Raw genomic sequence first — 11,691 nt, forward strand, 5'->3', positions numbered from 1 at the left:
TGGCCCCGTGTCACCCGGCCCGGGGTGGCCGCGGGGCCCCGGCACCCTTGGGTGCTGCCCAGCGCCTCGGCCCATGTGGCGCGGCCGCGCTGCGTCACCTCGGCCCAGGGCCGTGTCCCGCGGTGCCACTGCCCCGGGGCAATGTCCTGGGGTCACCCCCGGCCGGGCCCAGCCCCGCCCCGCCCCCCTCCCCCCCCGATCTGTGACGTCATCACAGAGCCCGGCTCGCATCGCCTGCTGGGCGCCTTCTCGCGCGATGACGTCACGGCCCCGATGACCTCACGGCCGGGCGCCTGCTGACGTCAGAGGGCGGCCTCGCACCGCGGCCTAGCGCTGCCGGGTGACCTGAACGGCTGCGGGGGGGTGACGTCACGGGGCGTTCGGTGACGTCACGGGGCGTTCGGTGACGTCACGGGGCGGGGCCTCCGCCTCGCCGCCACCCCCCTCCCCGCCCAGATCAGGCGAACGCGGCAGCCACCTATAGCCCGGCCCCCCGTCTCCTCATTTGCATAGCCCCGTCTACCCGCGCGCGGCCCGGCCAATGGCGAGCGGCTCGGCCCCGCGAGGGGGCGGGCGGGGGCGGGGCTATGCTAATAACCTGCGCCGCGCCGCGCCCCGCCCCGCCCGCGGCTCTGAGGACCCCCGGCCGCCGCCGCCGCTCGCTCCCGGCCCCGCTCCCGGCTCCGTTCCCCGGCCCCGCTCCCGGTCCCGGCCCCGCCATGACGCTCCTCGCCGCCGGCAGCCGGGCGGCCGCGCGCCTCCGCGGGCCCAAGGTGAGGGCGCCCGCCCCGGCCCCGCCGCGCCTTAAAGGGGCGACGCCGCAGGGGGGGGGGAGGAGGACCGGAGGGGGCCCGTTCTTAAAGGGGCGATGCGGGGGGTGGGGGGGCGCCTTAAAGGGGCCGCGGGGGCGGCGGCACGTGGCGCGGCACCGGCACCGGGGGTGGGGGGGGGACACGGACCGGGCGCCCCCGGGGAGGGGGGGGCGGCGGCGGCTCCGTGCTCCCCGGGGGGGGCTCCGCCGGTAGCGGCGGGGGGGGGGTCTCTGCCCGGTGCCCCCCCAGCCTTGGCCTTGGCCGCGGCCCCGCTGTTTCGTAACGGGCGCCGTTATCGACCGGGCGTTATTTTGGGCCTGCCGCCGCCGTGTTGTGGTGCCCGACTTGGCCCCGGCCCTGCCCGGGGAGGGGGGGCCTCAGCGCCCCGGCCTTTCCTCGGTGCTCCCCAATTACCACTCGCTGATTAGCGTTGCCCAACGGGGGAGGCCTCCCCGGGCCGAGCCGCCGGTGACCGGGCTGAAGCCGTTGGCTTTGCACGCTAATCCCAGCCTGGCCGGCCTCCGGCCTCCTCCTCACGGCTTGAGCGGAGGCATCGCGGCCTTCCTCCTCCCCCTTCTCCTTCTCCTCCTCCTCCTCCTCCTCCTCCTCAGCTACCACCCCCCGGGGTGCTCCGGCTCCCCCAAACCACGGTGGGGGCCCAACGCTGCCCCCCCAGGACGCTCCGCGGTGCCCCGGTGCTGCTGGAGGAGCCCCTGGGTGCCCTCACCCCGGGGGGGTGTTGGGGTCCCCCTGGCCGCCCCCTCCCCAAACAGGGGGTGCGATGCCGGGAGCCGCGGGCCCGTCGCTGTCAGCTCGGCTCGGCCGCCAGCACGTGTGACCTTGAGCTTGCGGCGCCTCCGTGACAGCTCGGCCCCGGGCAGGGACAGGGCCACGGCCGCACGAGTGCCCCCAGCCCAGTGGCGGGGGGGCGATGGGCGCAGCGGGGACCCCCCGGAGGCACAGAGGTGATGGGCACCGTGGCCCTCGTGCTGCGACACCTGCCTGGTAATGGTGCTGGTGCTGGCACGCTGACGGGGGGCACGGAGACGGGGTCTGGGAGGGGGCAAGCAGAGTTTTGGGGGGCCCAACCCCCTGCTGCTGTGGGGTGCGGTCCTGCAGGGGGGCTTCGTGTCCCGTGGAGGTGCCCGGGGCTGTCCCGTGGGTCCCCCAGGCCAGGGGGGGCTGAGGGCCGGGCGCGTTCCCTGCAAGGGGGCTGAGCAAGAGCCCCGCAGCAGCCGCCCTGACCTTGGGCTTCGTTCTGCCTCTATTGTTCCCGTCGGCATTTTCCCTTCTCGGGTGCCGCCTGTTCCTGCAGCTGCCTCGCGCAGCCGTGCAGGGCGGCTCGAGCCGTGCTGGGGGGGCTGGGCCCCCCACCAGCTGGGGGGCTTCTGAGGGGCTTGGGGCCGCGGGATGTGGGGTTCAGTGCGGCACCGAGCCCCGCCGGGTCCCCCCGGGAGCCAGTGGAAAAAGCGAGTCATGATCTGCCTCTGCTGCAGCGGCCCCGCACCGGGGGGGGGGCCTGGCCCTGTGCCGGGGGGGAGCCTGGCCCAGGCCCAGAGCTGCAAACCTGCCCGGCCCCGTGCTGCTGGGGCTGGGCCCTGGGGTTATGCAGGGTGCAGAGCACGCCCTGAGCCCCCGCACCCGGCCCCCTCTGCACGGGGGTCCTGGCCGCGGAGCCTGGGGGCTGCCCTGGGCGCCACAGTGGGTCTGAACGCCCCGTCCTGTCGGGAGACCCGGAGGGGTCATCGGGGCCTCCCCAGGGCAGGGGCACCCCTGCTTGGAGGGCTGCTGCAGGCAGGCAGCTCCAGGGCCCAGGGGCGGCCGTGGGTCGGGCACGGTGCCCCCGGTGTCCCCGCCGTGGGCAGGGTGCGGCGAGGGCGGCCCGGGGACGAGGCGCTGCGCTGCTGGGCTGCGTCAGGGCGTTCCTGCCAGGCCGGAGTCCCCACGGTTGGGAGCGCGCGGGCAAGGAACAAAGCTTGGTTTTCCCTGGATGCCGGCCGAGCTGGCGGGGGGGAAGAAAGGGGGAGAACACACCACGCCGAGCCCCCGCACAGGAAACCTGCGGTAATGTCGGCCTGGCTCGGCTCTGCCAGCAGCACCGGCTCCCACGTGCCGCCGCTTCCGCTGTGCCGGGAGAAGGAAGCGAGAGGCGGCCGCCTCGGACGGCGGCGGCGGGGCGCGGAGCCCGCTCTGCAGCGGGGCCATACGTGTACGTGATGTGCATGAGCGAGACGAGGAGGGGAGGCCCCGCGCCGGCCTCCCCCTGGTGCCTGGCTGAACCTGCTGGGTCTGATCTCGGCGCGGGTGGGCGGGGAAGCCGGCAGCTGCAGGGCGCAGCGTCCTTGTGAGGCAGGAGATCTCCATCTCCCGGAGTCACGGGGCTCCTCCTGCTGCAGGAGCTGCGCTCTGCTACCGAGAGCCGGGGCCAGGGCGCGCTCCAGGACTGGGGCTGCTCGCCTGGCTGAAACCCTGCCCGGAATGGGGCAGACCCCGGGCGCTCAGGACCCAGGGTAACTCAGCCCCTGTGTCTGCTCTCCCGCAGAATGCACCGTGCGTCCTCTTCGCCGCCCGTCACGCCAGCGCTGCCACAGTAAGAGCAGCCCCTGCGGCTGTCACCCCTTCCTGGCGCTGGATGGGGGGCGTGTGGGGTCGGCCCCCCTACAGGTGCCGGGGCTCACGGTTCCCTCCCCTTTCCCAGAACCTGAAAGATGTCCTTGCAAACATGATCCCCAAGGAACAAGCGAAAATCAAGAACTTCAGGCAGCAGCACGGTAGCACGGCCATCGGGCAGATCACGGTGGACATGGTGAGCAGGGGTGGCTGCATCCTGCCGCGCTGGGGCTGCCGGGCTGCACCACCACGGGTAACCTCCTCCCTCTGCCCTTCCCCAGGTGTACGGCGGGATGAGGGGCATGAAGGGGCTGATATACGAGACCTCCGTGCTGGATCCCGATGAGGTAGGGTTCTGCCCTGCTCAGGTGTCTGCCTCACATGGGTGTCGCTGCAGCAGCCGACGCTTGCTCTGGGCTCTTTCAGGGCATCCGCTTCCGTGGGTACAGCATCCCCGAGTGCCAGAAGCTGCTGCCCAAAGCAGCGGGGGGTGAGGAGCCATTGCCTGAGGGGCTCTTCTGGCTGCTGGTGACGGGAGAGGTGCCCACCCAGGAGCAGGTAACGTGCTGGGGCCCCGGGGGGGGCTGGCAGCCCCCCAGCCTGCAGGCTCAGCACCCTTTCCCTGCAGGTGAGCTGGGTGTCCCGCGAGTGGGCCAAGCGTGCCGCGCTGCCCTCCCACGTGGTGACGATGCTGGACAACTTCCCCACCAACCTGCACCCCATGTCCCAGCTCAGCGCCGCCATCACTGCCCTCAACAGCGAGAGCAAGTTCGCCCGCGCCTACGCTGAGGGCATCAACCGGGTCAAGTACTGGGAGGTACGGGGGGGCCGGGTCCCTCAGTGCGGTACCGGGGGGTGGTGGCTCGCGGCTGCCCAGCTCCATCTCACCGCGGTCTGTCCCAGTTTGTCTACGAGGACGCCATGGACCTGATCGCCAAGCTGCCTTGCGTCGCCGCAAAGATTTACCGCAACCTGTACCGTGAGGGCAGCAGCATCGGGGCCATCGACCCCAACCTTGACTGGTCCCACAACTTCACCAACATGCTGGGCTACACCGACCCCCAGTTCATCGAGCTGATGCGGCTCTACCTCACCATCCACAGGTACAGGGCGGGGGAGCGGCAGGGGAAGGAGCAGGCGGGGACTTGGCCCTGCCCTGGGGCCGGGACTGGGGCAAGGTCCTGGGATGTGCCCGGGCCACTCCGGGCGGCACTGGGTGCATGGTTCAGAGCCCTGGGGCAGGGCTGTGCTGGGCTGGGAGCATGGTGGGAGGGGTTGTTGGCGCCCCCCCCCCCCCAAAAAAAATGCTGTGGAGGCATTCCTCTGTCTGTGGGGATCCTCGGTGGGGGTGTGGGAGACCTAATGCAGCCCCTCGCCTCTGGCGCAGTGACCACGAAGGGGGAAACGTGAGCGCCCACACCAGCCACCTGGTCGGCAGCGCGCTCTCGGACCCGTACCTCGCCTTCGCAGCCGCCATGAACGGGCTGGCCGGGCCCCTGCACGGCCTCGCCAACCAGGTAGGCAGCTCTGCGTGCGTCTGCGTGTCTGTCTGTCTGTCTGTGCTGCCATTCTCCCCCCCTGACTGCTGTCCGTGCCCCCAGGAGGTGCTGCTGTGGCTCACCGACCTGCAGAAGGAGCTGGGCCAGGAGGTGTCGGACGAGAAGCTGCGGGACTTCATCTGGAACACGCTCAACTCGGGCAGGGTGAGTGCAGCCCGGCTGGGGTGAGGGGCCGAGGCCGTGCCAGGCTCTGACCCCCCTCCTTGCAGGTGGTGCCAGGCTACGGGCACGCCGTGCTGCGGAAGACGGATCCCCGCTACACCTGCCAGCGGGAGTTCGCCCTCAAGCACCTGCCCAAGGACCCCATGTTCAAGCTGGTGGCCCAGCTCTATAAGATCGTCCCCAACGTGCTGCTGGAGCAGGGCAAGGCCAAGAACCCCTGGCCCAACGTGGATGCTCACAGCGGGGTCCTGCTGCAGGTGAGCCTCGGACTGGGCCTGCCCCAAAAGCTCCCCTCTCACCCCCCACGGCCCGACCCTAACGCCGCTCTCCCCCTGCAGTACTACGGCATGAAGGAGATGAAGTACTACACAGTGCTCTTTGGGGTCTCCCGCGCCCTGGGCGTCCTCTCGCAGCTCATCTGGAGCCGGGCGCTGGGCTTCCCCCTGGAGCGGCCCAAGTCCATGAGCACCAAGGGCCTGATGCAGCTCGTGGGCTACAAGTCTGGGTAAAGAAGGGACGGGGACAGGGCCGCGCTCGCTGCTCCCCCGGGACGCCTCCGGGCCCGGGACGGACTCAGCACTGAACCCCGCTCTGGCTGTGGGGCGGCAGAGGCAGCCCCGGGGGTCCCACCCGCCCTGTGCCCCCTCCCTGCCCTGGCACAGGGCCCCCTATCTGGGCCTGGACCCCACCCAGCCTCCTGGCTGCTGCCCCTTGTTGGCTCTGCCCTGGGCCAGCACCACGCACACGGAGCCCCCGGGCTCCCCGCTGCTGGGGGGGCTGGCGCTGTGGGGCTGCCCCACCGCAGCCATTTAACCCCCCCCCCACCCCGTGCCCCCCGAGAGGGGTTCAGTCCAGACTCCTGTCCACAACCCCCACTGGGGCTCAAGCCCTCGGGGCAACTGGTGAAGAACGAATGTGTCAGCCCCCCCTTTCTCCCTGGAAAGGCCTCGATACACTCCTCCCCGGCCCGTGCCCCCCGTGTTTGTGTGAATCCCTGCGTCCGATGCCCCCGGAGCCGGAGCTGGGCCCCACCCCCTCCCTGTGCCGGCCCAGCCCCGGCCCATCGCAGGCTTTGGGCGGTTCTGTACAAACAACAAAAAAATGCAAAATAAATGTTTTTATTAACAAAGCCCTAGCTGCTGCCCGCCAGCCGTCCTGCTGGGTGCAGGACCCTGACCCCGGGGCTGTTCCTGTAGGGCCGGGGGGGGGTCAGAGCTGGTCCCCCCCACTTTGTGGGTCCCTTGCCCCCATTTGTCTCTGCTGGGGCCGGCGCGGTGGTGCTTGGCCCCCCAGAAGCGCTGCAAGCCAGCAGCAGGGGGCTTGTGGTGCCTGCAGGTGCCAGGCAGGAGCCTGGTTCAGGGTCTGGGGGGTCTCGGTGCATGACCCCTCCCCAGTGCTCCCCTCCCAGCCCCTAAATGAAGACCAGGAGGCCGGGCTCACCCTTGGAAAATGCTCTTTATTGGCACGTAGAAGTCCTTCCTCGGGCAGCAAGGCCACGATCCCCTTGGTGGTGGGGATGGAACTGGGGGGGGGGGGGGGGGGGGGGGGGGCAAGGGGGAAGAGCCTGGGGTTGTGGGGGTGGCTCAGGGGGCCCCTGATGGGCCCCCCCCAGTGGGTGTTGGGGCCTGCTGGAGCTGGATCCTCCACACTGAAGGTAAGGGAAGCTCGGGAGGGGGGGCAGGGGGTGCCTCGGGCCGGGGCCATCCTGGTCCCTGGGGCAGGTGCTGGGGCTGCAAGGGGCTGGGGGAGGAGGGGGAGGGGTGGGGGCAAGTTCTGAGCAAGCCCCCCCATCCCCCCCCCCGCTGTGCGTGCGACTTGTGCAAATGTGCGATGTCGGGTCTGGCGGTGGCGCGGGCGCTGCCGGGGGCTCGGCTCCGCTCCCTGCGGACCCGGGGGGGGGGGGGGGGGGGGGGGCCGTGCTGGGGGCCCCCTCCCACAGCAGCTGCAGGCGAGGGGCCGGCAGCAGCTCTGCTCCAGCCGCTGCCTCCTCTCTCTGCACCGTTCTCCTTCCCTTTTGTTCCTAAAGAGCCAGGGGATGGGCAGGGGGGTCCTTGGCAGGTGGACCACCCCCCCCCCCCCCAGCAAGCCCTGGCCCCTGGTGTTCCCCAGTGGGACCCGGCTGGGCTCCCCCCACCGCCAGCACCAACCTTCCTCCTCCACAGGGCGCGGGCAGAGCTGCCCCAGGAGCTCCTCCACCCCTGCAGAGGGGTTGGGACCCTCTGGCTTTGCAGAGGAGTTACAAGGAACAAAAGTTTTCCTTTTTTTTTTTTTTTTAAAAAAAAAAAAGCTCCCAAGAACTAAAACAAAACAAAACTTAAAACCAAAATCAGCTACACAACCAGGGGGAGGCTGGCCGTGGGCCGCAGCTCCCCTGGTGTTGAGATGGGACCGGGGGCTCACAGCGGCCCCCGCGCTTGGAGGAGCATCACCTCTCGCCCCCGAGGCTGGGAGGGAAGTCGAGGCAACGGCAGCAAAGATGCACTCAAATAAATATTTAAGAGGGTGGGCAGGGCGAGCGGCCCCGGGGCCCTGGCGCAGTCCGCAGCAGCCGGGCTGCCCTCACGTCTGGTGGACCTCGTGGAACATGAGCTCGCGGGGGATGCGGGTCTCGGGACCGAAGTTCTTGGCCGCCCGGCGCTCGAAGGCTGCCACCATCTGCTTGACCACCTCGTCGAAGAAGACAGTGGCCAGCTGGGAGTGCAGCAGGGAGCGAAACTCGAAGGAGATCTGGGGAGCAGAGCAGGCACCGTGAGTGCCCGGCAGGGGGCACGGGGACGGGTCCTGGCAGCGGGCACCACCCCCGGGCCCCACCGGAGCGGGGTCTTACCGAGAAATCCACGGTGCTGGTGCGGGGATAGCCGGGGATGCCGGGGCTGAAGCGCCAGTTGGTCTCCAGGTGGTTGAAGAGGCGCCCGTCCGTGCAGACAGCCTGGGAGGGGAGCAGCTGGTCAGGGGGGCTGGGGCAGGGGCCGGGCCGGGGAGGGCGCCGCGGCCACGCTCACCTTGACGAGGTGGGGGCGGACGAGGGTGACGATGGAGGTGTAGCGCTCCAGCACGGGCGGGAAGCCCACCTCCAGCTGGGCCTTGACGTGGCCGGACCGCTTGGAGACCACCACCGACTTCTTGCACCAGGGCACGAAGTTCTTGTAGTCCTCCACGTTGGAGACCACGTCGTACATCTCCTGCATGGAGTACCTGCGGGCAGAGCGGGCGCTGCAGCCGGGCGGGGGGGGGCCGGGGTGTGCGCCCCGTGGGCCGCAGGGCTGCCGCAGCCACCTACCCGATGATGCGCCGCTCCGAGTACTCCTTCCGCTTGTTGGTGAAGGACCCGGCGAGGTTGAGGAAGGAGCGGCTGGGCTGGCGACGCGGCTCCCCCTCGGTGCCGCTCACCGGCCGGCCGAGCCGGAGGCCGCACAGGGCCGCGTGCCTGGGCAGAAGACGGGTGTTAGGTGGGGAAGCGGCACGGGGCAGCCCCTCCTGGGACGCCGGGCACTGTCCAGAGCCGCCCGTGGCCCCCCCGGGTGGGAGCAGCCCCAAGGTGCGCGAAGGGAGTCGGGGTCAGGCCGGGGACCCAGGGCCAACCCTATCCCTGCCACCCCAGGGCAGCGGGGAGAGGCCGGGGAAGTCCAAGTGCGGAGTCCGGGGCTGCTGCCAGAGCCGCTCTTGCGTAAGAGAAGGAAGGCAGGGGAAACCTGACCTCGGGGACACCTAATCCGGACCAGCAGAGCGGGGACAACTGCCTGTTACCCCCCGCTGCCCCTCCCGAGCCCTTCACCACAGGACCGGAGGCGGCGCAGAGCCCGGCTCAGCCCGGAGCTTCTCCGTGTCCCCCCCCGGCCCCGCTGCATCCCTTGGGGCGCTGCAGCCGCTGCCTGCGCTGCCTGGTGTGAAGGGAGGCGACGCTCCCGGCTTCCCGGGGAGAGGCCAAGCCCTGACAGCAGCGGGATCCCGGGCACGGCGTCTCGCTGCCAGTACAGCAGCAGGGTCCTCCCGCGGCGCTGCCGTCCGCTCCCTGGGCTTCCAGCAGCCGGCCCGAGCCCCTCCGCGCACCGGGCAGGCACCGCGGCGGCAGGCGGGCACCGCGACCCCGGGCACGGCGGAGCTGTGGGGTCAGCGCCGGCCCCACCGAGCTCCGCGCCGGCCGCACCTGGAGGCGCTCCAGCGCCCGCGGGGCAGCGCAGGTATTTTTAGCCGTGCCTGCGAGCGGGGCACGCCAGCTCTCCCCCAGGACCGGCAGTCGAGGGAGGAAAGGTCCCGCTGCTTCCCCCAGGAGCCGCGGGACATTCCTGCGCCAAGGAGAGTCACCCGGGGCGCCTGGCAGCCCCCGAGCTCCCAGAATAGCCGGCAGCTCGGGGGCCGCGCCCGCCGCTCGCTCGCACCGCCCGGTGCTGCACCGGCCCGGGGCTCACCTGCACGGCACCCACACCGGCGGCGGGGCACGGGCACGAACGCGACCGGCGGCGGCGCCACCGGCGCTGCACCCAGCCGGGCTCGCAGGAGCCGCCGTTTCCGCCCGGTGCCAGCCCCGGTGCCGGCGGGCTGGGCGCGGAGGTCAGCGGGGCCGGTGCGGGGTGGCCTGAGGTCAGGCCACCGGGAGCGGCCACCGGGGCGGCCCCAGACGCTGGCACCAGCCCGGGCCTGGCACCTGCCGCCGGGACGCGGCCCCGAGGGCGGCGCTGCCCCAAGGTCGGGCCCGGCGGGGGGCTCCCGGCCCCGCCCCTGCCCCGGGAGCACCGGGGGCGGCTCCCGGTGGGGCCGAGCGAGCGGCGCCCCCGGCCCCCGGTGACCTCCACCGCCCGCAGGGTGCCCGGAGCGGGGCTGCCGCCGCGCGGGGGCCTCCCCCGGTGCCGACCGCCCCGTGCCGGTGGGGCTCGGTCCCGATCCGGGTCCCGCTCCCGCCCCGGTTCCCCTCCGGTGCCCCCGTCCCCCCGGGTGCCCCCCAGCCCCGCGGCTCCCGCTGCCCGCCCCGGTTCCCCTCCGCGCCGCGATCGTTCCCCGCCGCCCCCGCACCCGAGGTCACCGCCGGGGCTCCCGCGGCTCCGGTGCCCGGTGCCCGGTGCCCGGCGCTCACCTGCCGGGCGGGGCCGCCGCGGCCCGCAGCCGGTGCCGCGCCCCGAGCTGGAGGGCGCCGCGGAGCCGCCGGGCCGCCATGACCGGGGCCGGGACGCGGCTCCGCTGCCCTCGCACCGGCGCCGCCGCCTCCGTGACCTCTCACCCCCGCTCGTGACGTCACCGCGTCGCCATAGAGCCCGCGCGCGTCACGGCCCGGCGGGGCGGGGCGGCGGCGACGCCTCCCGCGCGGGGTACGACGGGAGTTGTAGTCCTGCCCCGCGCGGGGGGCGCTGGGAGCTGTAGTCCCGGCCGGGACCCCCTCCCCCGAGGCCTCCCCGCGGGGCCCGGGAGCTCCTCGCCGCCCCCCGACGGGGGCCGGGGGAGGGCCCGGGGGCACCGGGCGCCGGGCGCCTCCCCGGCCGACGTCAGCCCCGCCGCCGCCCGGGCTCGTTTTTTGCTGGGGGAAATGTCAGCAGCTGCTGCCCGCGGCCATTTCACCTTGGTCGGGGAGCACTTGGCCACCGGCGGGGCCAGCGCACCCAAAAATAGCCCCGCCGCGGTCAGCGGCCCCCCGCGGCTCCTCCTTCTCCGAACTCGGCTCCCCCGGGCCCGCGCCGAGCTGCCACAGCAGTCACGCGACCGGGCCCCCGCGGCCGGCCACCTAATTCTGTCTCCGGGGTTATTTCGAGCTCCCCGAGGTGCCCCGCTGCCTGCTGCTCTCCCAGGCGCAGCGACGGAAGGCAACGAAAGGAGCCTGCAGAACCGCGGGGTCCGGCTCAGTGAGCGGCACCCAGGTTCCCGTCCCTCAAAGCTGTGTTCGGGGTGGGTGCAGGCCACCAACATGGCTCCGTGCTGCTCCCGTGCTCTTCTGCCTGCTTCAGGGAGCAGGAGCTGTTCTCCTCCTGGCTGCCTCAGGGAGAGGCCCCAGGCACTCCCAGAAGAGCACCAGGGCAGGTGGGATGGAGCCCGGCCAGCACCACAGAGCTGCGTCCCCGTGCGATGGCACAGAGCCGCTGGCTGTGCTGCACCAGGTGTGGTGCAAAATGGGGATGTTGGACACAATCCTCGCTTTAGGGCTGATTCTTAGGCAGGTCACCAAGCCCGCAGTGGGATGAGTTTTGCTTTGTCCCAGTGTTTGCAGGCACGGGGCACAAAGAGCAGCAGTGAAAAATGGCTGCGGGTGAGCGGTGCCACAGTGCTGCAGGGACATGGATGGAGAGAGCAGGTCCTGTGCGTGGCTGCTATCCAGACACTGCATTTCGGGAGCAAGGGCTGCACCTCAGGGTGCTCACCTGCTGCTGCAGGCAATGAGATCTCAGCAGGGTTTTAGCACTTTGTGATGGAAGAAGCAGAGCTGCCTTTGTAATGGACCAGTCAGTTCAGAGCACGGGGCATGGCTCAGTGATTAATGCAGCAGCAGAAAGGGTTTGCAGAGCACCTGTTGACACAATCAGCCCCTAATTACCAATTAGGGGCCTTGCAGGCAGTGATCAAAT

General features: G+C 71.6%; 2 protein-coding genes across 4 annotated transcripts; one reads left to right on the forward strand and one right to left on the reverse strand.

Moving 5' to 3' along the window:
- Positions 1 to 617: 617 nt before the first annotated feature.
- Positions 618 to 7,409, forward strand: CS (citrate synthase). 3 transcript variants are annotated; one of them, XM_040539510.1, is made up of 11 exons: positions 618 to 773; positions 3,355 to 3,402; positions 3,511 to 3,618; positions 3,704 to 3,769; positions 3,849 to 3,980; positions 4,051 to 4,239; positions 4,326 to 4,525; positions 4,810 to 4,939; positions 5,024 to 5,125; positions 5,191 to 5,400; positions 5,482 to 7,409. In XM_040539510.1, the coding sequence occupies exons 1-11, from the start codon at positions 720 to 722 to the stop codon at positions 5,650 to 5,652; spliced, it is 1,410 nt and encodes a 469-aa protein (XP_040395444.1). In that variant the 5' UTR covers positions 618 to 719; the 3' UTR covers positions 5,653 to 7,409. The 3 variants fall into 3 exon arrangements, with proteins under 3 accessions (XP_040395444.1, XP_040395443.1, XP_040395445.1); XM_040539511.1 differs by lacking the exon at positions 618 to 773 and adding an exon at positions 1,802 to 1,817; XM_040539509.1 differs by having other exon boundaries at positions 623 to 773; positions 3,355 to 3,618.
- Positions 7,410 to 7,620: 211 nt separating this feature from the next.
- COQ10A (coenzyme Q10A) lies at positions 7,621 to 10,360 on the reverse strand. The gene is made up of 5 exons (XM_040539570.1): positions 10,215 to 10,360; positions 8,424 to 8,570; positions 8,146 to 8,338; positions 7,971 to 8,072; positions 7,621 to 7,870 (listed from the first exon to the last, which is right to left on the reverse strand). The coding sequence occupies exons 1-5, from the start codon at positions 10,292 to 10,294 to the stop codon at positions 7,703 to 7,705; spliced, it is 690 nt and encodes a 229-aa protein (XP_040395504.1). The 5' UTR covers positions 10,295 to 10,360; the 3' UTR covers positions 7,621 to 7,702.
- Between the last annotated feature and the right edge of the window lie 1,331 nt (positions 10,361 to 11,691).

The sequence above is a fragment of the Cygnus olor genome, chromosome 29 (genome assembly GCF_009769625.2).
Source record: "Cygnus olor isolate bCygOlo1 chromosome 29, bCygOlo1.pri.v2, whole genome shotgun sequence".
Lineage (NCBI taxonomy): Eukaryota > Metazoa > Chordata > Aves > Anseriformes > Anatidae > Cygnus > Cygnus olor.